General features: G+C 38.3%; 1 protein-coding gene and 1 pseudogene across 2 annotated transcripts; one reads left to right on the forward strand and one right to left on the reverse strand.

Annotated features, from left to right (window-relative positions):
- Positions 1 to 4,580: 4,580 nt before the first annotated feature.
- On the reverse strand, positions 4,581 to 10,539 carry LOC107600591 (rRNA methyltransferase 1, mitochondrial-like; annotated as a pseudogene).
- A 1,064-nt stretch (positions 10,540 to 11,603) lies between these two features.
- LOC107600578 (Meckel syndrome type 1 protein-like) lies at positions 11,604 to 22,291 on the forward strand. 2 transcript variants are annotated; one of them, XM_016292508.1, is made up of 18 exons: positions 11,604 to 11,977; positions 12,365 to 12,492; positions 12,580 to 12,632; positions 13,656 to 13,811; positions 14,389 to 14,486; positions 14,609 to 14,737; positions 15,080 to 15,184; positions 15,281 to 15,389; positions 16,519 to 16,575; positions 16,675 to 16,717; positions 16,922 to 16,984; positions 17,312 to 17,382; positions 17,462 to 17,531; positions 17,659 to 17,766; positions 21,432 to 21,565; positions 21,660 to 21,742; positions 21,831 to 21,928; positions 22,107 to 22,291. In XM_016292508.1, exons 1-18 carry the CDS (start codon positions 11,901 to 11,903, stop codon positions 22,208 to 22,210), a joined length of 1,686 nt encoding a protein of 561 aa, XP_016147994.1. In that variant the 5' UTR covers positions 11,604 to 11,900; the 3' UTR covers positions 22,211 to 22,291. The 2 variants fall into 2 exon arrangements, with proteins under 2 accessions (XP_016147994.1, XP_016147995.1); XM_016292509.1 differs by having other exon boundaries at positions 17,462 to 17,519.
- The last annotated feature ends 1,688 nt before the right edge of the window (positions 22,292 to 23,979 follow it).

Genomic DNA, 23,979 nt, shown 5'->3' on the forward strand with positions numbered 1-23,979 from the left:
ACTTGTTGGGTCTTTCCCAAAAAGACTCATGGCTGTATTCGATCAAAAGGGTGCTTCTACTAAATACTGAGCAAAGGGTCTGAATACTTAGGACCATGTGATATTTCAGTTTTTCTTTTTTAATAAATCTGCAAAAATGTCAACAATTCTGTGTTTTTCTGTCAATATGGGGTGCTGTGTGTACATTAATGAGGAAAAAAAATTAACTTAAATGATTTTAGCAAATGGCTGCTATATAACGAAGAGTGAAAAATGTAAAGGGGTCTGAATACTTTCCGTACCCACTGTACATATTATAATAATGAACACAATACAATAATAAGCATTTGGACTATTTTGTCCACTACAAATGGATGTGTTACAAAAGTATGTGACAGTATACAAACACAGCAGGTCATTTGACTAATACAAAGTCTTTAATATTCACTTCTGCAGTAACATGTTCATTGTAGATTATTTAGTATTAATATGAATATTATTCAATGCTAATATTATAATATTTATATTTTAAAATATATATGATTTAATAAATGAACTATAAATAGACTATATTTATAAACTATAATCAAACTGGATAAAACTAAAAAAAAATATTTTTTTATTTAAAAAAAATAGTTTATAATAACTTTAAAATGCGTTTTTAAAGCTCTAATTCAATGGTACTCCTCAGTTAAGCTTCACATTTAGTCCAGTCATAGCACACCAGCTCAGTCAATTTGCCCTGCACTTTTAATGAACAAATTAGCTAATAGCTCACGATCTGTAATGAACTAAAACAGTGTCATACAGAATTTATGAGGAATATTCATTTATGCAGTAGAGTTGCCTCATTTACTACATAGACCGCAAGGAGTGTGGGTGAACAGGAGCGATTAAAAGAGATAGATAGATAGACAGACAGACAGACAGACAGACAGACAGACAGACAGACAGACAGACAGACAGATAGACAGATAGATAGATAGATAGATAGATAGATAGATAGATAGATAGATAGATAGATAGATAGATAGATAGATAGATACTTCTGAAACTGTTCAACTATTTCTCTCCATAAGACTCTTTTTGGTCCTACTGCATGTGCTAAAGGAAGTAAGAAATTCCCTCAGCCTTGACCTCCAGCTATCACAGCTAGCAGGCAGCTTTTACGCTCGGCTGTTCCATTACTTTGCTCCTTTCTGTGGCATATTAAACAGATTAATAGAACTGCACTCCGGGGAGGGGGAAATGCCAGTCAATCTTACCTGCCGACACAAAGGCGAGAAAAGCAGACACGTCCTGAGAGCTGATAAAAGAAAGACAAATGTCACACCAGAGGAAAGTGGAGCTCTGTGAATGTTGACTTTCGGCTTCGATTTTGTAAACAGAGGAAGATTCTGAATAATTTGCTCACTGAGCAACTACCAGTGAAGTGGAGACTATTAAGGCTTCCTGCTAAGGCCAGCATCATTATTTCTATTGTTCATACTTGTAAATACATGCATGTAAAAATTAAAGGGGTCCTATTATGCTCTTTTACAAAGTCTTGATTTTGTTTTTGGGGTGTACTAGAACAGGCTCTCATACTAGGTTGTTTGAAAAACACATTATTTTTCACATATTTTACATTATTGCAACACCTCTCTCCCCAGTCTGGCATGAACGGCTCGAATAGTTCCTGTATCAAATGAAGGCCCGCCTTCTGAAATACGAAATGTGCTGTGATTGGTTAGCTGGGTCAGTGCGTGTTGTGATTGGCAGCACTCGGAGCCTGGTCGGGGAAATGTCATGCCTCTTACCATAGCCGCCTGCGAGCTTCAGTGTAAATATTGCGTCAAAATCAAATCCATTTGAGTGCGATTTAAACCCGGATGATTGTAACCACTCTAAGTTCGTCTGTCTTGGGAAAGCTAGCGTGTCTCCGACATAGTGATAACACTCATTGTCTTCTCTAGTGCAGCTCAACCAGGTCTCGTCCCTTTCGTCGATATTTGTGATATCACAAATCCCGGAAAATATGCGTTGTAGTCCAAACGAGTCGTTCATTGTAGTTTTTGAAAAGTGATTTCTGTTCAATAAAATATCTCCTTTTGAAGTGGACTTTGAGCTTTGTAACTTTGCAGATATTTTTTATGCTCAAACAGCAACATAACAGACTAACTAAAGTTGAAAAAGTGAAAAAGCATAATAGGACCCCTTTAAGGTTCCTAAAGAGGGTTTTTGCAGCAAAGCCATAGAAGAACCATTTTGAGTTTCCCAAAGACCCTTTCTGTGAACAGTTCTTAAAAGAACCTTTTTTCTTAGTGTGAAGAACATTTTGAACCCTTTTCCACTATAAATACCTTTACTTTTGTATCCATGGATATTAATGTTCTTCACTGAACCATTAATAAGCAAAAACAGTGAACGGCATATTTTAAGATCAAAAGGTCTTATTTTTTGTCTTGTTCTCAATTAACCAATCAATCCAATTTATTTCTATTTAATTTCTATAACATTCAAAAACAACAGACATTGATCATAGTGCTGTACATAACTAACCAACATACCAACATATTATTTTAACACTGATGTAGTGTAATAATATTTTGAACATACTAATGTTCAATACTAATGACTAATAATAAGGGAGCTTTATATATATATATATAGTATCTGATTTTAGTTTTTTAACATTTATTTTGATTCAAGTAAAAAAAAAATTGTAATAACCCTGGTCTTAGAAACACTCAAATGTAGACTATGAGATGACCTTAAGAGCCACAGTTCTCCTCCAATTATGTCTCAAAGCAATGTAATCAGTAACAAAATAAATGTAGCAATCTAATTTGAATAAAATTTAATCAAAATGCACAGGAATTGCAATGAAACTCTGCTATAATGAAATGTAACAACTGTCCCCACACTCTATGAATACATCTCTGGCTTAAAGTCAAAACAGACAAAAACGTTGCGATTCAGTGTCTAAATGGCCTGTTGTGGTTACTACTATTAAAAAAATCCACATATCTGTCCATTTAACATTTGGAAGGATTAACAAATTGGCTGTTTTGTGAGACACAACAATAGATAGCTGTTCCTGTCACAAAGACCTTCAGATCATTCTTCCCTGTAAAAACAATAGAGTGCTTCATTACATTCAATCTCATCTCATATCTCCCTCTCCCCTGCAGCTATGGGTAAAATTAAAGCGAGGTCTAACTGTCTATAGTATTAGCAGCTTAATCGTCCTGTCCTGCTCTCTGCAGGCGTGCCAATCGTGCACGTTTTAGTTTAATTGTAAACCATCTTGGTCCATAACCTGCAGTCAGCATCTCGCTGTGAAGCGTGAAGGGAAATGGAGGTGTGAGATATCCATTCAGTGAACTTTACGTAAACGCTGTAAGATGTTACTGGTCTAGCACCAGCATCCATGTGTCCATCCCTCATCTTAATTGTCACAGAAAAAACTCAGTGTTCACCTACTAATTTATATATATGCAGTGCCACCTGCTGACTGGATGGAACTTGCTGTTTCTGCAGTGTATATACATGTATAGGCTGCAGTGCACACTGAAAATTTAACCTTTTTAGGTCCCACTTTATATTCAATGGTCTTAACTACTATGTACTTACATTTAAATTAATCATTTGGTACAATGCACCTATTGTGTACATACACTGAAAAAAATGACCCTACATTTTTTTTAAGGTAAGTGGTTGCAAACAATTTATTTTAGCTACATTTAAATAAAATGTTGAAAGTTAGTCAACTAAATTTGTTTATTTAAATGTAGCTAAAATAAATTGATTGCAACCACTTACCTTAAAAAAATGTAGTAAATTAAATGTATCCTTTTTTTCAGTGCACATGTTTTTACATTGTACTTGTGTTTTTAAAAATACCTGAATGTAATTACATTTGTAATTATTTATTTACACTATTGACCCATCCCTTACATCTTAACCTACCCTTAAACTTACACATACCCCCAAACTTGTCCCTAACCTTACCCGTATCCCACCTCAATAGCAGCAAGTGTTTTGCAATGCATTATGAACACAATAAGTACATTGTACTTATTTTTTGATGCAAGTACATAATACTTAAGGCCACTTAATATAAAGTGGGACCCATTTTTACACTACACATGAAATACCTGGATGACCTTCTACATTTGCCAAAATAAGCAATAAATTAACAGACCGCACTGTGAAAATACTGCATCCCACAACACACTGCCGTATTTTGTGTTGTTGTACAATTTAATCCATGCTGCTTCAAATACTGTTAATTATTATTGAGCATTCATGTTTTTTTAAGTAATATAAATATCTATATTTATTCAAAATAAAAGTTAGCATTACTTTTCATCAAATGTTTACAGTGATAAAACACATGAACTAACTTCCTTCATGAAGAAAACGAATAATTAAACATTACACCTCTGTTTATAAAAGCATGTTTTCCCTTAGTGACCCTGTGTAGTGCAGGTCTTGTCTTAAACAAGGTGGTCATAGTCAGTAACTGGTCCAGAATGCATCTATATCCTCTCTTTATCTGATCAATGAGCCTCTCCAGACTCTCAGACTGTTAATTGATGAAGTAATCCAGTCATTAATCACTGTATGGAGCTAATGAGAGACGTCTGAGTAAATAATGCTGCTGCCTTGTCGTTGTTGCCATCATCATCAGCTTCCTGTGCGTGTGGTGCAGCAGAATGCCTGGGAGAAGGAAAAATCAGCAACACATTAAAAGAGAGCAACTGAACTACGTTCAAATGCATGAATTAACAATCGATATGTTTCAGTTATCTATATTCATAAATGGAGTCCTGAAACTCAATGAAATCTGGTTAACTGTTTCTATATTATTTTTAGGGTGCATAGCGCTGAAATCCTATTGTAATTGTTAGAATGACCAAGGATCAGCAATCTCCACGTAAAAATGATCGAGCAGACTAAACCCTAAGGGTGCTTTCACACTAGCACTTTTGGTGCGCACCCGGGTTCGATTGATGTCAGAGTTCGGTTCCTTTGGATGATGTGAATGCAGTCTTCCGAACTCGGGTGCGCACCCGCAAACCGTACCCGAGTCCGCTTAAGGGTATATTCACACCTGTCTTGTTTGGTTCGACTGAATCCAGCTCAAGTTAATTTCCCCTTTGGTGCGGATCTTTTTGGCAGGTGTGAATACAGCAATCGCACTCGGGTGCGGACCAAACAACCGTACCGAGACCCAGCTGAAGAGGTGGTCTCGGTCCGCTTCCAAACGAACTCTGATATGGTTGAATGGGTAAACCAATGAATGGATGACCTTAAGCACACGTGTGGTTTTGTTTCTGGTTCACTTGCAAAAAGGGCAGTGTGAAAACGAACCGCACCAAACAAAACAAAAAAAATCAACATTGTATTTGGTTCGGACCAAAGCAAGTGAACCAGTGGACTTTTCTGATGTGAAAACACCCTTAAAAGGGTGGTCTGGGGTATGGTTCAAGTGAACTCTGGTACGGTTTGCTGCTGATGTGAACGCAATCATACCAAATCGCGGAAGTGATCCTCTATTAATGACGTATTATTTGATAAAATGTGTGTGTTTCACTCAATTTCCTGACGAGCGTGACTGACGAGCTGCAAACAGAGAGCTGTATATCTCATTTCTGTTCGCCTTCAGCGTTCTTTAGAGCATTTGCAGTACATTCGTAAGACAGACGTAAGTGCCGTTATGTACCGAAGCTTTGTAAACAAAAGGAACGGTTCAAAAACGTAAGTACATAAAAGTGCAGTGAGCAATGTTATGCATTTGCCGCCTTTTGCGCCATCGTTACTAAGCAACAGGGTAAACAGCTGCTGGCTTGATGACGCAAACGAACCATGGTTCGGACCCAAATAAAGGCGCTTTTCCACTGCATGGTACGGCTCCGTACGGTTCACTTTTGGGGGGTTTTCCACTGGGTACAGTACCTGGTACTTTATTTAGTACCACCTCGGTTGGGGTTCCAAGTGAACGTACCGTTACCAAAACGTGACGACTCTGCTGATCACGGATTGGCCGGAGAGAATCGTCTCTACCTGCGTCACTGAACTTGCGATTTAAATCAGCACAGCCAGCGAAGCATCGAACGCAACTGTTTCGAACAGCACACCTTTTTTTAACAACCAAAACGTTTTGTTGTCTGTTGCGGAAGAACAGACGTTCCTCTCGTTGATAGCAGAGGAGCGGATCCAGCGAGAGCTTGATGGGGTGACTCGGAATGAAAACGTTTTTTTTAGGAGCCGTGGTAGTAGAGGCGGCGCAACTATAACGACATGTGAATAATCCCGCCCACTCTAAAGCGGTACTGAACTGCTGTGGAAACGCAAACCGTGCCGTGCCGATCCGAACCGTGCCGTACTGAGCCGAGTCGTACCACGCAGTGGAAAAGCACCATAAAATAATATGAACGCAGTCCAGCGGGGACAGGGGGAGGGGGCAACAATCGAACTCAGGTTCGGACCAGGCATACGAACCAAGTGTGAAAGCACCCTAAGTCGTCGTAGAGACGTGAAACTTGGAGGGATGGTGTACTCACACCATCTACAACGTCACCAAGGCTCACTCCAGTCGGTCTGACGGGGGCGCTACAGCGGTTAAAAGGACAAAATTGGTCATAACTCCTAAACAGTTCATCGCAGGCTCAAGTGTCTTATGTCGTTAGCCTCGGATTCGGTTGTCACCCTGGCAAAATTTTCAAGTATTTTGGATTTTTTTAAAAACCTACTTTTGCGAACTAGAACTATTCTCTGGAAAACGAATATCAATAATTATCAAAAAAAAGCTGTACTTTCAACTCTCCGTCGCAAAGGGACACCAAAACGTTCAAAAGGGGCAGGGATGCTTTTACTAAAACGGCTATACGGTAACTTTTGAATGGAATGAGATATCTTCACCAAATTCACAACACGTATGTAAGATCTGAGGTCACATGAAAAACATTGTTGAGTTTGGCCACTTAGTGGCGCTATAAGAGGGAAAGAAAACAAAAAATGGCCCTAACTACGCAACCGTTTGTCCTATTAACAGGAAAATCGGTCTTTGTCCAAAATGCTATAAGGACTCTTTATAGCATAGTGTCTATAAGGACATTTGTGTACCTCAAAAAACATGGCCGCCATTGGCCGATGAAATTTGAGCACCTATTAGACAAGGTTAACAGAGGCCGATCTGAACAAATCTCGGTGGGTTTGACTCACAACACCTAAAGGTCTGTGATAAATTTGAAAGAAATTGGCCACTGGGGGGGCTATATCGTATTTTCAAGGGTGTACACGATTGTATATTGCGCGGTTTTTCACACATAAACCCAATATATTCGCATCATACGATAGACTTCCTCATTCTGAACAACTTTGCCTCTAGAACCACTGCTGTCAATCAAATTGTTTGTTAAATGATGAAGAGGTTGTAAAAAACCTTATACGCTCAATCTGGGAAAAAAATCCCTGCTGTACAATTCCCTGGACTCTCAAGGTCAATAATTATTTTAAAAAAGGTTGAAATGTACCCTAGGGAAGCTTTAACGGAGTCATTTATAAAAGGGGCCAGCCCAAATATACCCAAATGCCTATAAAACCTAAATGAAAACTAAAAAAAAAAACATTCAACTTATTTTCAGCCAAATCAACTGACAATAAGTCAGACTAACTGAAATAAACCTTGCTTATTCGGTGAACTTGTTTTATGAAACAGGCCCCTGGTGAGCGCATGCCACAGAAAGTTCTAGGGAGATCGGACCACAGCTGATGCTATGACAGTCATAACATTAAAAAAAAGCATCATATAAAGCATCATATTTCTATGGTAAATTGCCTGGATTTGCCAAACTGCTTTTTTAAATCATTGATTTAGTTGGTTACAGGCTTGCTAAATAATATGTAATGTATTATTCCTTATGTGCTTAAATGCCTTAAAGCGCTTGAACCCCAGTAATTGCTATATTTATTTTTATTATTATTTTATAAAAAACTACATCATATCAGCTACACATTCAATAACACTTGCCTCCTAAAAATGAATAAAGATATCTGGCAGATATCATTACAATGTCTGCAGAGGTATTAATTAAAAAATAAACATTTACAGATGATATTTTCATTAATTTTTTATTTCAATTAATGTAAAAGTCATTATTTTTAAATAAACTTTAAAAATGTAAATTCATCTTTTTTAAATGTAAAAAAGGAGGGATGGTGAGCAGGACGTCACACATCTGACGCAGTTCTGGAGAAAGACTGTCACCCTCTCCACCTGATAGCACACACACAGACAGACCAGTGTAACGCAAAGAGAACACGACAATTATGAGTGTAAATATGTTTCAACACACACTTGCTGTTACCCATTAACAGTAGAGTAGGTCTGGACATCTTGAAATCTAAGCATGGCATAACTGTGAATTCAGGACTGCATTCCTCTAACCCAACAGTACCAACCACTTGCCAACCTTCTTCCGCTTTCACCTATAATATTCAGAATAGCTAATAAACAATGGAAGTCCTGATGATTAAGTATGAGATGTATTTCTCAAAAGGACTAGGCAGACACAGTCTAAACCTCAACAGTTTTCTTAAACTGCCCTCTAAAGGCTACAGATGGGATTTTCCATTCACTATAATTAAAAAAAGCTTATTTTATTATGAAAACCTGTTTCATAACTCAATTAAGTTGCAAAAACAACAAAGGAAGGATGTTCTATTTTGTCTTACTTTTGACAACATTTCGAAAATTAATTTTTTTCTTAAGTTCATCTGCATTTCTTTCTTTTTTTCACTAAAGTTTTTTTTCTTCTGTTTTGATAAGTATGATGCTCCCCTTGCAAATTAGCCCCTTCCTGAAACATAAGCTATACATTTTAATGCAATATCAAAATATATGTTAGAAAAATAGTGGTAGCATACAAGTTTATTATTTATGCTTTTGCAGTGTCACTGTATTTTTTTTAAACAAAACAATTTACCGTTTTGCTTTTATTTTTTACCTTGAAACATAATTTTATGGGACTTCTTTCAGATTTTTTGGGGCCCAAAATTAAATGTGCTTTTCTCAATAATTGTGCTCATATTTATACAATTTTTGTGTTGCTTTGCAGTAAAAAAAAACAATAATTATTATGTATTTATATAATTAGTATTAGTGACACTAGTATTCACCTGATGGAATTCACTGCAATAACACTTGAACACGTATTCATCAATCTGTTTGGGCTCAGAATTGTTGATTTTGATTAGTTAGCATTGCTAATAAATAATAATCGCCAATCAATCAATCAATCGTTATGGCTACCTGGACCAATTTTTAAAACCATGAGCTAAACCACATTTGAGTTATTTAACTGCCCTCTACTGGCTACAAATGGAAACTTAGTCTACGTTTACACTGGCACAAAAAAATCTGTTTTTTATGTGACACAGATCGTAAACATAAAAATCTGCACAAGATGCGTTTTTTCGCATCCATTCAGTCACTTCCATATGAGGTTTTAAATCCGATATTTGAACATCTGACCTACGCCTAAACATGTAAATCCCATTGAAATTCCAAACGAGGTGAAGTGGCGGGATCAGCTTCCAGACCTTAATCATATCTTTCAAGTTGCCGTAGCCAAACACCTCCATGACCAGTGGCTTTACTCACTGTGGGTGTCAGAGGACAGCTAACAAAGACAAAAAATAATCACAAGCAGATGTCAATGGTTAATACAAAGTTATATGTAAAACACATTTTCATTTAATCTTTAACAAAATACATGACCGAATAAACAATGGTCCTACATTCCATTTAACAATGCTATAAAGAAATAAACACAAATGCCTCTTTTAACTCCACCTGTTATGAATGCTGCTGGCAATTCGATCCACTCCCAGGAAATATGCAGACCGCAAAATGGCACCAAGATTCATCGGATCCTGCACTCCATCCAAAACCAGCCATAATGCCCTGTGATTCTTCACCTCATGAGATGTTATTGGTTTTTCATCAGTGATAAACCCAAGAGGACTAGCCTGCACACACAACCCCTGGTGCACCTTACCACCACACATCTTATCAAGTGTTTGCTTACTGACTCTCTGTATCTGCACGCCCCGTTTGACAGACTCCTGACAGACCCTCAAAACTGTGTCTCTCTGCGGCCCTTCACTGTTCTTCATGAAGAGACGACTCGGCTTCCTCCTACTTTGCATGAGGGCCAGCAAACATGGGGCCACACCAAACACAATCTCTGAGTGTTTATCTTCATTTGGCTCAGATTATTTTTGGATATGCCTCAAAATCCATCCGCTTTCTGACTCACTGAAATCCTCAAACCTCAGTTTCTGTAACTCCGATTACACTTTTCCCTTCTGTGTGTTTGTTGATCTAGAAATCTCATCTCTAGCAGCAGCGTATTTATGCTGCTTAGACACAAATGTCTTTTTGAGTTTGCTAGAGGTAAATCTCTCACCTGATCTTGAAACACTGTCTCTTGGACAGAAAAGTGTCTTGTGCAGCTATAGGCTGCACGATGTGTGAAAGGTGTAAAATAGGGTGACCATACGTGCCATTTTCCCAGGACGCGTCCTGGCCAGGATTTCTATATTGCCTAAAATATCTAGGTTTTGGCTTTGTTTGCATGTGGTCTGCACGGTCCTGGGAAAATGGCACGTATGGTCACCCTATGTAAAATATAATTCCTTTAGCCCTACCAAGCAGCAACTATGTCTATTCCTAGTTCGACTGGAGGCTAGGGATACTTGTTTTCCATGCCTGCATATTTGCTTTTAATAACTTGCTCATATATGCCTCAATAAACAGCTTAAACCATCTTGAGGTGGTTTGCTGGTTTTTGCTGGCCTAAACCAGTCAAGTTGCACGGTTAAAGAGCCGTTTTGGGCACTTGTCTGCTGGTCAGGTTGGACTGACTGACAAGCAAAATCAGCTGAACACCAGTTGGGAAACAAGAAAAGAGAAGAAAAATTGGTTTAAAAAGTTCATTTCAACGCTTTATGTTGCTTTTAACATATTATTCGTTATTTGTTTTTTTTTAAAAGAAGAAATTATTAATGAAAAAATAGTGTTGAAGCTGCTGTTAACCAAAAGGCTATGGTGCCCTTCAGAATTAAAGCACCAGCAGCAACACTGTATGCTTACTGAATAAAGCAGAATTTTAAATATTAGCCAAGTAAAATGGGATATATGATATTAAAAAGAACCGACCTCAGGCATATTAATAATCCACTATATTCGTTTTTCAACAACAAACACAACCACGTGGAACAGCTTTCAGTTCACTGGCAGTGGTCAAATGCGATGGGTTGCCAGGTTTTCACAAGAAACCCCGCCCAACTGCTACTCAAAACTAGCTTAAAACTAGCCCAATCGCGTTTCGAGGGGGTCCCTTGTTAAAAACCGCGTTCCGGGGGGTAAAATACACGTTTTTTGGCGGGGTTCCCCTGCTAAAATTCGCATTATATAATGTTATTGGAGTCGCTTCAACCCGCGGGCCGCGGCAACAGTGTTAAAAGTAATCCAATTCCGCGGGAAAACCGCAGACTTGGCAACACTTATGTGAACGTCAAGCGCGGAGTGTGTTTACTATCGCTTCCGCTCCCAGATCATCGGTCCCGTTTCTCTGGTACTGAGTCAAAGAGCAACGCTAGCTGATTTGAGAACAGGGTATTTATATCCGCACCGAGCATGCGCATAATTGACTTCCGGCTGCTTCCGGTAACGTTGTGTTACTATGCAACGAGACGCTCTGATGTGTAGTATTAACTTCCTACCGGAGCATTGCATTAAGAAGTAACGTAAACCAGTCAAAGCTGCTTATCCTTGTTCATGCTTGGTGTGCGTTTTTTAATAGTCAACCGATGCAAATGATACACTAAAGCTAAAGACTTCTATCTTTTGGGGCCGAGTGTAAGATATGGGCGACGGCTGGTGCACTGACACCGGAGAATCGTTCTACCGTTCCCGGGATGCAGTTAAAAACTTTCGAATACGGTAAGTGACGTCGCCTGAGTGTACTTGACATCTATAATAATAGTTTACACACTATTAAATGCACCAAATGTCTTTACCATGTCTAGTACCATGGTATTCTTAGTAACAGCTTGTAGCACAATGTATAACGTTATACTATTGTTTACGAATTTCAGTTCCATGATATAAATACTAAAGTACCATAGTATGCTCATCTTACACATAAGTGCACCATGATACTGCCATACTACTTTTTGTAAAGGTCTCTTTACCATGATTTTACCAAATCCATGTACCCACTGTATTTACTGTGCATGGCACTTTAAGTCACTAAATATAATACAATTGCAATATGCCCAAAAACAACATGTATTACATATTACTGTTACTGTTTTGTTTCTGTTTTAGAGTGCACGTACAGCGTGTGACCTCCACAGCTGCTCTGTCTCAACATCTCCATCAGCAAGTGCTTTCTCAGCAGGAGAGAGGGGTTATAGAGCTGGACACCTTCAGCACTCAGACACAAGCAGCTTCCAGTACGTGAAGGATGCTGATATAAACCTGTCAGCACAATTCACTAGCATATGGTGGATAATATTGTTCTCTTTCTCTTTCTAACACAGCCACTGATGCGGAGGAACTGGTGGTTGGTTGGCAAGAGAAGGTCTTTAGTCAGGTAGGCCACTAGTGAGGGCAAAGCTGTGTGCGCTACTAAATTAAGGCGACCAGATTTCAAAAATGGAAACTTGGGACATTTCCTATTTAAGTGGTCAAAATGTCATTGAAATCTCACTTGTTATTATCTAAGAATTAAAAATAAATGGGGACATCATTTTTTTTTTTTGTAAAAATGGGGACAATACAATGTTTTTGTTTAGTTGTTGTGGGTTCCCTGTGCTTTTATTAAAATTAATAATAATTATTATGTTAGTTTGATTGTTATGATTTTTGGACTGGTTTTAATACACCAAAAATCACACTATGCAAATAGTTATAGTAACCATTGTGAATAGCAAGCATTGCAAAACAAAGTGAAAAAGTGAACGTGAATGTTATATTATAACAATATTATAACTAAATTCTGACTTTACAAAAACACATTATATAAGAACATATGATAAATAAATATTTTAAACATTTTCTAATTGTACGGTACTTAATACGTTCATTTACTTTCATCACTTTCATTAACTTTTCAAATGGTATTTTATGTTTGTGCTTGGAAATGACTCTTACTCTCCTTAATTAGGCTTATTATTTTGCATTTTAGACTCGTTTTGAGCACAACGTATGTGTTTTCTGCAAATGTAATTGTTGCAGGTGTTAATGTTTAGCTGTTTTTTTTTGTCTCTTTTGGGCATTGATAATAATAGTGCTCTGCTCTCAACAAGGTTAAGATCTTCTTGACTGAAGTAGCAGTGCATGACCAAGTAATCAGTGTAGTTTGCAGCCGAATTTATTGGTGAAAATAATCACTACATGATTGCTCTGAAAACCTGCTGGCTATGTTGGTCAGGCATTTTTGCATTGTATCTGTGGGCTGTTTTAAGCATGCTCTAAAACTGGAACAACTCCAGTCAAGGACAAAACAACAAAAACTGGGACTGTCCCCAGGAAACGAGCACATCTGGTCACCCTATACTAAATAGTCAGTTTTCATAGTGTATCTGATGAGTTCTGCTTTGTCATTCACATGCAGTATGAAGTGGATCTTTACCAAACAGAGTCAAATTGTCAAACACCACTGGAGCGTCAGTATCACACAGAAATCATGGCAATGGAAAGATCCAAAAGAAGACAAAACCAGCGCATTTTCACCTACACAGACTTTGATCGCTTCTCTAAATGGGAAGAGGTCGGTTGACTTTACCATTTTCTTTTTTTAAACCTGACAAAAACATACCCAGGTCATATTTCATGACAAAATCAAAAGAACAAAATAAGAAATGTTATTTTGCATAAAGAAAATCAAACATAATTTTAGGACCATTAAAGGGATATTCCACCCAAAAATGAGCTTCTTTTGCTCACCTCCATGTCATTCCAAACCTGTAAGCATTTATTTCTTCTGCTGAACACAAAAAAATGATATTTTGAAGAATGCTAATAACCAAACAGTTTCAGTTCCCAATGACTTGCATTGTATTATTTTTGTCGATATAATGAAAGTCATTTGGAATGGAATAGGTTTTCCCGCCAAAAGAGAATATGATAAATTAATTGTCATGAAAATATCACAATACAGAATCTTAATATTTCAAAATTAGGCTTCATTTTCTTTAAGCTAATTAACATTTCTTGTTAATTTATTTAATAGATAATGATTTGGTGTTGGATATGACCCAGACATGATTTCGACAGGTTTGGTGAGATTCACCAATGGATGTATAGGCTGTTTTTACAGTTTTCTGAAGTTGTGATTGTATTGACAGCAAGCTCAGAGTATGCTGATCCCAGCTCAGCCTACACCAACCTTTTTAGCAGAACGCATGGCCAATGTTAGGCACAGGAGACAAGAGAGACGTCCTGTGTAAGTGTACCTAGAAGTATATAGTATAGTTGCCTGTAAGGTGGTTTTCTGTAAAGCCTTTATCATATTTGTAAAGTTAAGGAGGTTTACCTTGTATTATTTTTTTTATACACACAATTAAGAGAGTCTAATGTTCCCAAGTCCCGTTTAATCACATGGGAGCCTTCGGAGGAGTTCATAAAGAACAGTCACATCATCAACACACCAGTGCAGACCATGTACATCATGGGAGATCTTGGGCCTTCAGGGAAGTAAGTGTGATGATACTCTTCTTTATCCACTTAAACATATCATACATTTTCTTATAATTTATTTGACCGTAGGTCCATTAATTATACATTTGAAGTTCGTTTTTTTTACACCAAAAAATGTATTTTTTTGTAGTTTTATATCACCATTTTCCACTCTCTATCTTACCTATAAAATTAAACTGACATTTTTGTTGCTGCATCTTTAAGATTTCTAGGTAAATAATCTACACAAATGTTACAAACACTGTTATTTCAAAAATACAAAGAAAAATAAGATTTTGTTTATGACATGACCCATTTAAAGTAATGTGAAATAACCAGACATGTGGCTGTGTTTTACAGGTTGGGCTTGAAAGAGAATGAATATGTATTATGCACCATAAAAGCTGACAGTAATGGAGTAATCACAATAAAACCAGACTTTAACAACAATAGAGGAGCCTACAGGCAAGACCTACCACTTCTGTCAATTTCTCTTGTGAATAATATTGGAACGAGTTCATTGTGATTACAGAAGGTGTATTTGACTGTGTTTCACACCAGGCTGGAAACGCAGGGAGAGAAGAAGGAGGTGTGGAAGCTGTATCTGGAGAACGCCTCATCACACATTCATGCGGAGGAGAAAGAGAGAGAGCAGCGCATGTACAGAGATGTATGTCCCTTTGTCCTTGTCTAGGATTGGTGGTTTCACTGTCTCACTCACTGACTGAGTGAGTACCTTCTAAGGCAGCATCCTGATGCGGAATCTCATAAAGGATGGATTAGAAACATTTGTGACCCTGGACCCCAAAACCAGTCTTAAGTAGCATGGGTATATTTGTAGCAATAGCAAAAAATACATTGTATGGGTCAACATGATTGATTTTTCTTGTATGCCAAAAATCATAAGGATATTAAGTAAAGATCATGTTCCATAAAGATATTTTGTAAGTTGTAATATCTCAAAACTTAATTTTTGATCAGTAATATTTATTGCTAAGGACTTCATTTAGACATTATTTGCACCCTCAGATTCCAGATTTTCAAATAGTTGTATGTCGACCAAATATTGTCCTATGCTAACAAACCATAAATCAATGGAAAGGTTATTTATTCAGCTTTCAGATGATGTATTAATCTCAATTTCGAAAAATTGACCCTTATGACTGTTTTTTTAGTTTATTCGGTTTATGGTTTATATTTTTGGTTTATTATTTTGGTATACATTTATTCACGCTACACAAATAGCACTCACTTGCTGTTATTTCACAAAATATATCACAAACACTTGATAATTTTTTTTAAATTAAATTTTCACTGTTTTCTATTGATAATTTGCAGCACTGAATATAATAATTTAATGTAAAATGTAAAACTATATTGGCGCCTATAGCCTTGCCCTTGTGGGCAGTGCGCCGACATACAGCACTGTTGCGCCACGGGCGTCCCAGTTCAAATCACGACTCGATGACCTTTCCTGATCCCGCCCCCTTTGCTTCCTGTCAGCTCTGATCTGTCTTATCATACTAAAGGCAAAATGCCAAAAAATTGCCATATGTGCAAAGGATATACATGATATTTTATGTCATGGACAAACAAGGTGTTTTAGGCAGAAAAAATAAGCTAAAATAAGCTCTTTTTTTAAACAAACTCTGTTTATCCAGAGCATCTTAAACTGCACGGACAATGTCCCTGGAGCAATATGGAATTATTTGGCTGGCCCATGGTTTACTGGTGGATTGCTGACCATTTTCTGGTGGAGTCATCATTCTCACGCATTCTTTTTTTTTTTTTTTTTTTAGCTGTACACACGTCACAAAGACTACCTCAGCAGCCTGGTTGGCCAAGACTTTGAAATGGTAAGAATTGCAATTCTTATCCAGACCTATGGTGTCATACATATATTCCAAATAAAAAAGGTGACATTTTCATCCTGATTGTCCAAACACTTCCTTTAGCCACCTCTAGGGATACTTCGCCTGATTGTAAATGGAGAGATTGGTGAGTATTAACAGTTATCCTGTATCATAAAGATTAGCCTAGATTTACTGTGGGCAAAGCAGTATAACATCAGTACATTAAATGCATGCTTACATTTCAGTGTTTGCAATATATATATATATATATATATATTTTTTTTTTTTAGCACAAACTGGGTCTCAGAAGTTACTGCTCACATCATAATGTGTCCGTTTTTCCTTTCAGTTTCTGCTCAGGGTTATGAGTATGACAATCTTTATGTCCATTTTTTCCTGGATTTACCAAATAGTAAGTCAACCTACTCTCAACCACATACAATGGGAAAAAATAGTTAAGTCTCATTTATAAATGTATGCATGGCATTGCATTTGATTCCAAAATCAAACCAAGTGGTATTTATTTTACAGAAAGAGTTTAAAGAAAGCACAAGTACACTTTTTCAGCAAAAAGCATTAGTTTGCTCATTTTTAAATAGTAAAGTTTTAAATGAAGGCCACACATTGTGGTTTTTAAAACTAATGAAATGACATTCAGACATTTTAAGCGTGAATTAAGTGGCCAGACATTAGTCATTGTATTTTATGTCAGTAATTGACGTTGTTCCATGTTCTTCAGATTGGTCCAGTGTTCCCTTTCACTGTCTGTCCGGTGTGACTCAGACGTGTCGCACACACAGTGTGGGAAAGGTAAGATGACATTTTAGTAAACCCCATCAACCGGCTCTGTGTTCATGGAACTGTGCTAAACATGTTCTCTGTTTTATAGGAGGATGTTGCCCTCTTTTCCTATCCATTCAGCTTTGAGACCTTCTTCCATAAGGAAAGTGAGTCTGATGGTGAGATCTTTGATTGCCTCAGAATATATGTAACTAATGATTAGAAAAATACATTACACAGACAACGTCCTGAAGATATGAAAATAAATGATCAGTGAATAAACACAGGTGCTGATCATCTGTGCAGGGTCATTACCCCAGTGGCCAGTGCTGTATTTCAAAGTTCTCTCGTTGGATTTCTGGCAGCGCTACAGAACTGAAGGCTATGGCTTCCTGGTCATTCCCTCAACGCCGGGTAGGACAGTCTTTTGTTCTGAATATCGCAAATTATAATGTAGTGACATTCATGTCGGATGTTCTCCTGAATCTGTTCTTTTTAATGGTACATAACCAATGCGCAAAGCTTTCATTTTGTTTAGTAAATTTTTAAATTTGTTTATGTGGGTGACATAAACATGTGACAGGTTTTTTTAGTTTAATTTACCTGGTAAAAATCATATACAGTATATCATATATATTTCATATTTAAATCATAAATACCAACCATAAACATTTCCACAAACCTTCATTTAAATTCATATGTAATTTCCTCAACACCAAGAAGGACAAACAATAAAATGGTTTGTATATCCCAATTTGTAACAAGCTATTTTTAGAGTAAAATTGTGATATGGGTGATATACTGTAACCAAAAAACAAATTTTTGTAAAATGTATCTGGTGAAAGCATATTCATGGTCTAATTTAGAAACATACCACTATTTTCGGGTAAGTTTTTATTTTGAAGAAGAAATCAATACTTTTTAGTGCTGTCAAACGATTAATTGCGATTAATCGCATCCAAAATAAAAGTTTTTATTTACATAATATATGTATGTGTACTGTGTTTATTTATTATGTATATATAAATACACACACATACAGTATATGTTTTTAATATTTACATGTATATACATTTACAGTATATATTTATATTATTATATTATATATAAATATGTTTAATATATAAACATAATGTCAGGAAGATGGACTGTCTGTGTTGTGTTTTGTTCCCCATGACCTAGTTTTCCCTCGTGTGTTACATGCCCATATTTGGTTTCCTTCCTGTTCCTGTTCCTATTGTGTTTCATTGAGTCCAGGTGTGTCTCGTCATCCCCTTGTTTAGTTAAGTACTTAAGCCCTGTGTGTTCCCATGTCTAGCGTCCAGTGTCTATCGTCAATCCCCGTTGCTAAGTGTGTGTTCCTTGTGATCCAGTAGATGAATGGAAAGCAGAGGGAGACCTTATAGACTTGTGGACAGCCCTGCCCCCTCTCCTCCCTCCTTTGACAGAGCCCTCTATCACTCCTGTTTCCAAGTCCAGCCCACGGAGGGCTCCTGTTCCCAAGTCAAGCCCTGAGAGAGACTCTGTTCCCAAGCTAAGCCCAGAGAGGGCTCCTGTTCCCAAGTCCAGCCCAGAGGCTCACAAATGCCTGCCCTCCCGCCTGCTCCTGCCTCCTCCCCCGCTGTCGTCTGGCAGCCCCTCTGCTTGCCCTCAGCCCACCATCAGTGCGATGCGAGCTCCGCGGGTCTGCCATCCTCCATTGTCACCATGGCTGGAGAATCCCTGGCCTCCGCCTCCAGCCTCTGAGTCCCAGACCCTGCCTCGGCCCGTCGACCCAGCGGCTCCACCATGGCTCCTAGATCCCTCCTGTCTGCCATGGCCCGGCAGTCCACTGGCTCTGCTGGGCTCCCTCGTCCCTCCTGCTCCGCCTTGGTCTGTCGTCGACCATCCATCGCCTCGGGACTCCACCCCTCCGGCTGCACCTCGTCCCTCCGGCTCTGTCTGGCTCCTCCTTCCCTTCGGCTCCTCCTCAGTCCTCTGTCACTCCAGCTCCACCGTGGCCTTCCGGATCCCCGCCTCGGTCGCTTGAGCCATCTGCTTCGCCTTGGCCCTCCGGATCCTCCCTGTCGCCCTGGCTCATCGGCTCTCTGTCTCCGCCTCGGGCTCCTCCACCACCTGCTCCGCCGCCGTTGGTCGGCCCCCTGGAGTCGTCAGCCCTTCCTCCTCCATGGCTCCTATGTCGGCTCCACCGTGGGTCGCCATTATGGCTGTGGCCTGGGTCCCACCTGGCGCCGCATGCTCCTGTTTCCTCCTTGGCTCCTCCCTCCATCTGATCCGCCCTGGACTCTGTCTGCTGGACCCCTCCCGGGAGTCCGTCTTCCTCCTGAGCCTCCTCCCAAGTTCCCACCCATCCCTCCTTCTGTTGTTTCTTCGTCGCGAGGACGCGCCTACCAGGAGTGGGGCGATATGTCAGGAAGATGGACTGTCTGTGTTGTTTTGCTCACCATGACATAGCTTTCCCTCATGTGTTACATGGCCCATATTTGGTTTCCCTCCTGTTCCTGTTCCTATTGTGTTTCATTGAGTCCAGGTGTGTCTTGTCGTCCATTTAGTTAAGCCGGGCTCACACTGTGCGAATTATTTTTTTTTTTAAGTCCTTTAGCATTGTACTTGTCAGACTGTACGAACATGATGATCATGTCACACTGTAGGATCTCAGTTGCCATTAATGTCAGACTGTACGACAGTCAAGAAGAGTTAAAAACGGGTGCGCGCAAGAAAACTTGTCCGGAGTTTTACCTTATCAACCCACACACGTTCAGTGACTGCGAGCTGCATTGCACGCGGGGCTGTAATGTTGGCTATCATTAAAAGTATATGAATGGCGGCAATACCGGCATATTTAAGAAGAATAGTGTAAGCAGCACTACACACCCACATGAAAACAGCAGCGCAACCGGTGTTTATCATAGCAAAGGCAACGTATCATATGAATTCCGTAAGCGGAGGACGGGAGTGCCGGAGTTTATGTGGTTAGAAGAAATCTCTAGAATTAATTCTGATCATTGCTCATCTTGAAAAGACAGTTTCACGTTCTTCGCAGGAGAAGTCACACTGCAGGACTGTGTGCCAAATCTTCTGGCACTGCCAGAAGTTCGTCGGAAGTAAAATTTGATCGCAACGGCCATGTCGGTGAACATGTCAAACTAACGATCAAAGACTACAGATTTTAGCCTAGGATTATAGGAATCTTTTAGGATTTTCAAAATTTGTCTCAGACGACCAAATCATGGCCAAAATCGCACAGTGTGAGCCGGGCTTTAAGTACTTAAGCTCTGTGTGTTCCCATATCTAGCGTCCAGTGTCTATCGTCCATCCCCGTTGCTACGTGTGTGTTCCTTGTGTTCCAGTAGATGATTAAAGACTGTTCTGATGGTAATTCTCCTGCGTCTCCTCGTTCCTCACTCCTCACAGTAGGCAACTGTGACACATAACATATTTTTCTTAAATATATACATGCATGTGTTTGTATTTATATATATATATATATACATAATAAATATACACAGAACACACACATATTATGTAAACAAAAACTTTTATTTTGGATGCGATTAATCACGATTAATCATTTGACAGCACTAATACTTTTATTAAGCAAAGATGTGTTAAATTAATTAAAAGAAACCGTAAAGGCATATTACAAATCATTTCTGAAATGAATGTTTCTTAAGCACCAAATCAGGATATTAGAATAATTTCTGAATGATTATGTGACAGTGAAGCCTGGAGTAATGGCTGCTGAAAATTCAGCTATAAATACATTTTAAAATCTGTTTAAACACATTTTATTATAATTCTAAACATTTTGGAATAATGGTGTAATGGCTGCTAAAATATATTCAAATAGAAAACTCTTATATTAAATTGTAATAATATTTTACAATATTTTATTTCGATCAAATAAATGCAGCCTGGGTGATCCACTTTATTAATCACAATGATGTACTTTTGTCACATGTCATTCCAATTCAAGATTTTAAACCCAGGACATCGTTTATATAATGAACTGTAGTAAATTTAGTAAGTTCTATTAAGTAAATTTGTATCAGCTTGTTCAATAGTGACCATGTTTTCAGGGTATCACAAGATGACTTGCCACACATGGAGACCCTTCCAGTCCGGCACGGTGGCTGAACTGAGACGCTTCTTCATCGGCGGAGCACCTGAACTCGAGGACATCAGTTATGTCAGAGTGCCTGGCACTTTCAAGGTGACTCTTTATACACTTCCTGCTGTAAAGACTTGCACTAGCATGTCCAGTAATTCAATTAAACAGTTTAATGTTCTCTTGCTTCTATTTTTAGGGAGAGCGGTTGAGTCGTTTTGGCTTTCGCACTCAAACCACTGGAAGTGTGACCTTTACTCTTAATTGTATCCAGCATGCCAGGTTGGCCAACACAATCTCTGCATTTTGTCATTGCAACAGTACTATTTTGCCCCTTTAAGACTGTAAGAGCTTGTTGTATTTTATTCAGGGCTTTTATTGATGCCAACACCCTGAAGAAAAGAAGGCAGACTGTTCTGGATCAGCTGGGCGGACACAGTCAGCAGGGCTCTGTCTATAATGTTCTGGGTAAGACAAGACTATTAATTAGTGCCACTTGCCAAGGTCATTGTTCACATTTAGAGTTAGAGGTTTAAAAAAAAAAAAACCTGTCCCTAGTTGCCATTGACCTCAGTACAGATAAACAATATATCATATTTTACAGGATGTATGTACTTTCTGATTTGGTGTGTGTTTATGATTTCAGAAGCATTTCAGAGGGCACGTATGCGCATGCAGGAGGCAAGAGAGACTTTACCCAGAGATCTCATCAACACCTCTGCACAATTAAACTCCGAGTCTTCTGCATAGGAACATTACACATGGGACGTGTATAAAAATACTGTTTACAGTATTTGTGTTTATGTGTGTATAGTACATTTTTGTATAGTTTGAAATTTACTTTTTTTTTTCAGTTGTGTTTTATGTATTACGTATGTAAATTCTAACTATTTATTTTTACATTTTGCAAATGTACTTAATAAAAACATGGTTATGGTAAAAACCAAACCAGATTGCTTTGGTAACTTATCAAGAATGAGGAATTTCAAAGAAAATTTAGCCCAAATTCAGTCCCATAAAGGGCAGGTGGGAGTGGAAAGTTCTGTGGGTGATCTACTGATAATGTGCAAATGAAAGAACACACACTCATTTCCATAATGGCCCGAGCAAATGAGTAACAATCACAGCCATGTCAAGTGCAAAAGGGGTTAAAACATGCTTGTTTTGGGCATTAAATAATGGTGCAAATACCAGTAAATTAACTACAGCAAACCCTAGCAAATCACATTGCATGATTTATTTAAATACTCATCTCCCATAAATTTTCTGTCTGAAAGGGAAACTCTGTCCATGCCTTTCCATCGCTAATTTTTCACAGTTTTTAGTCATTCCTGACAGTAGTTTTTTTAATGCCAAAAGAGGGATTGCGCTGGTTAAATCTGACCCTAATTGTGCATAATGTTTCACAAACTGAAAGATGTGCTTGTTCTATTATTTCACACAGTGAGGTTTATGATGTTTCAATTATTTCACACTTGATATACTTTTAAAACGTAGGGAAGAAACATATTTGGATATTTTTAGTTTTGTGGTTACATATTTGTGGATCGTGAACATGATTAACTACATCTGTGGTTAGGCCGGTCTGGTGAATTTATGCTGGGAACTGAATTTATGCTGTAGTTCTACTCAAATGACTTTCCAAGAGTTGGTTCAAAGTAATGCAAAGCACATAAATAAACAGCAGAGGGCACCATCTAATCTATAAACATAAGCCACACATGGTAGGGCAGTCATATGATTCATGGGAATTGTTAGTTACTTAGTTCTCTGTGGATTCGTTCACTACAGTTTGTGCTGAAAGCATTGCATATCAAAAGACATGCATGATCACATGGCCTTCATTTGATTTGGATGGATATAGTGAGAACATAATGTCAGCTATCAGCACTCCTGTGTTCACAGCCCTTGAGGCAGGCAGTCGGATTAAAACACAGTTCACTGTCCCCCAGACCACCTGTCCATGTGTAAAGTGAAGCGAAATGCGCAGACTCTGCATGCTGTGTGAAGTGTTCTCCATTTTCATTCTTAAAATTAAAGGTTCTTAAATGGTTCTTTGTCAGGGTGTACAGTTCCATGAAGAATCTTTAAAATCCATGGAACTTTCCCACCGCACAGAAGTTCTTTGTAGTAGAAAAGTGTTCTTTAGGCTATAAAACATTTTAACATTAAAATGTGAGATTGCTATTTTTGTTTATCCTGGCACTTTTATTTTTAAGAGTATAATACAGGGTCTAAAGAGGGGGTGGCAATGTCAGAACTGGGAGATTCAGTCCTGGCGCCTATAACACATGCTTCTGTCAGAATGCATCCTGCCATGATCTCACGTCACTGGAGACACAAGGTCAGAGACTGCACCACCACCAATTTTAAATTATTGTCTTCTGAAGAGACACAATTGCTTTATATGATGAATAGATTTAATTTAGACTAGTATTCACATATAAACTTAATCAACACATACATAGAGCACATCAAATATAAGAAACGGAAGAGCTCTTCATTAGTTCTTGCACAAC

The sequence above is a fragment of the Sinocyclocheilus grahami genome, unplaced genomic scaffold (assembly GCF_001515645.1).
Source record: "Sinocyclocheilus grahami isolate Dianchi unplaced genomic scaffold, SAMN03320097.WGS_v1.1 scaffold287.1, whole genome shotgun sequence".
NCBI lineage: Eukaryota > Metazoa > Chordata > Actinopteri > Cypriniformes > Cyprinidae > Sinocyclocheilus > Sinocyclocheilus grahami.

Excerpts from the sequence above, each read along its gene's own strand:
- LOC107600578 (XM_016292508.1), top strand. The coding sequence starts at position 11,901 with ATGGGCGACGGCTGGTGCACTGACACCGGAGAATCGTTCTACCGTTCC. Across the intron at positions 13,812-14,388 it reads GCTTCTCTAAATGGGAAGAG|CAAGCTCAGAGTATGCTGAT; the intron begins GTCGGTTGACTT and ends TTGTATTGACAG. Across the intron at positions 17,767-21,431 it reads GGTCATTCCCTCAACGCCGG|GGTATCACAAGATGACTTGC; the intron begins GTAGGACAGTCT and ends CCATGTTTTCAG.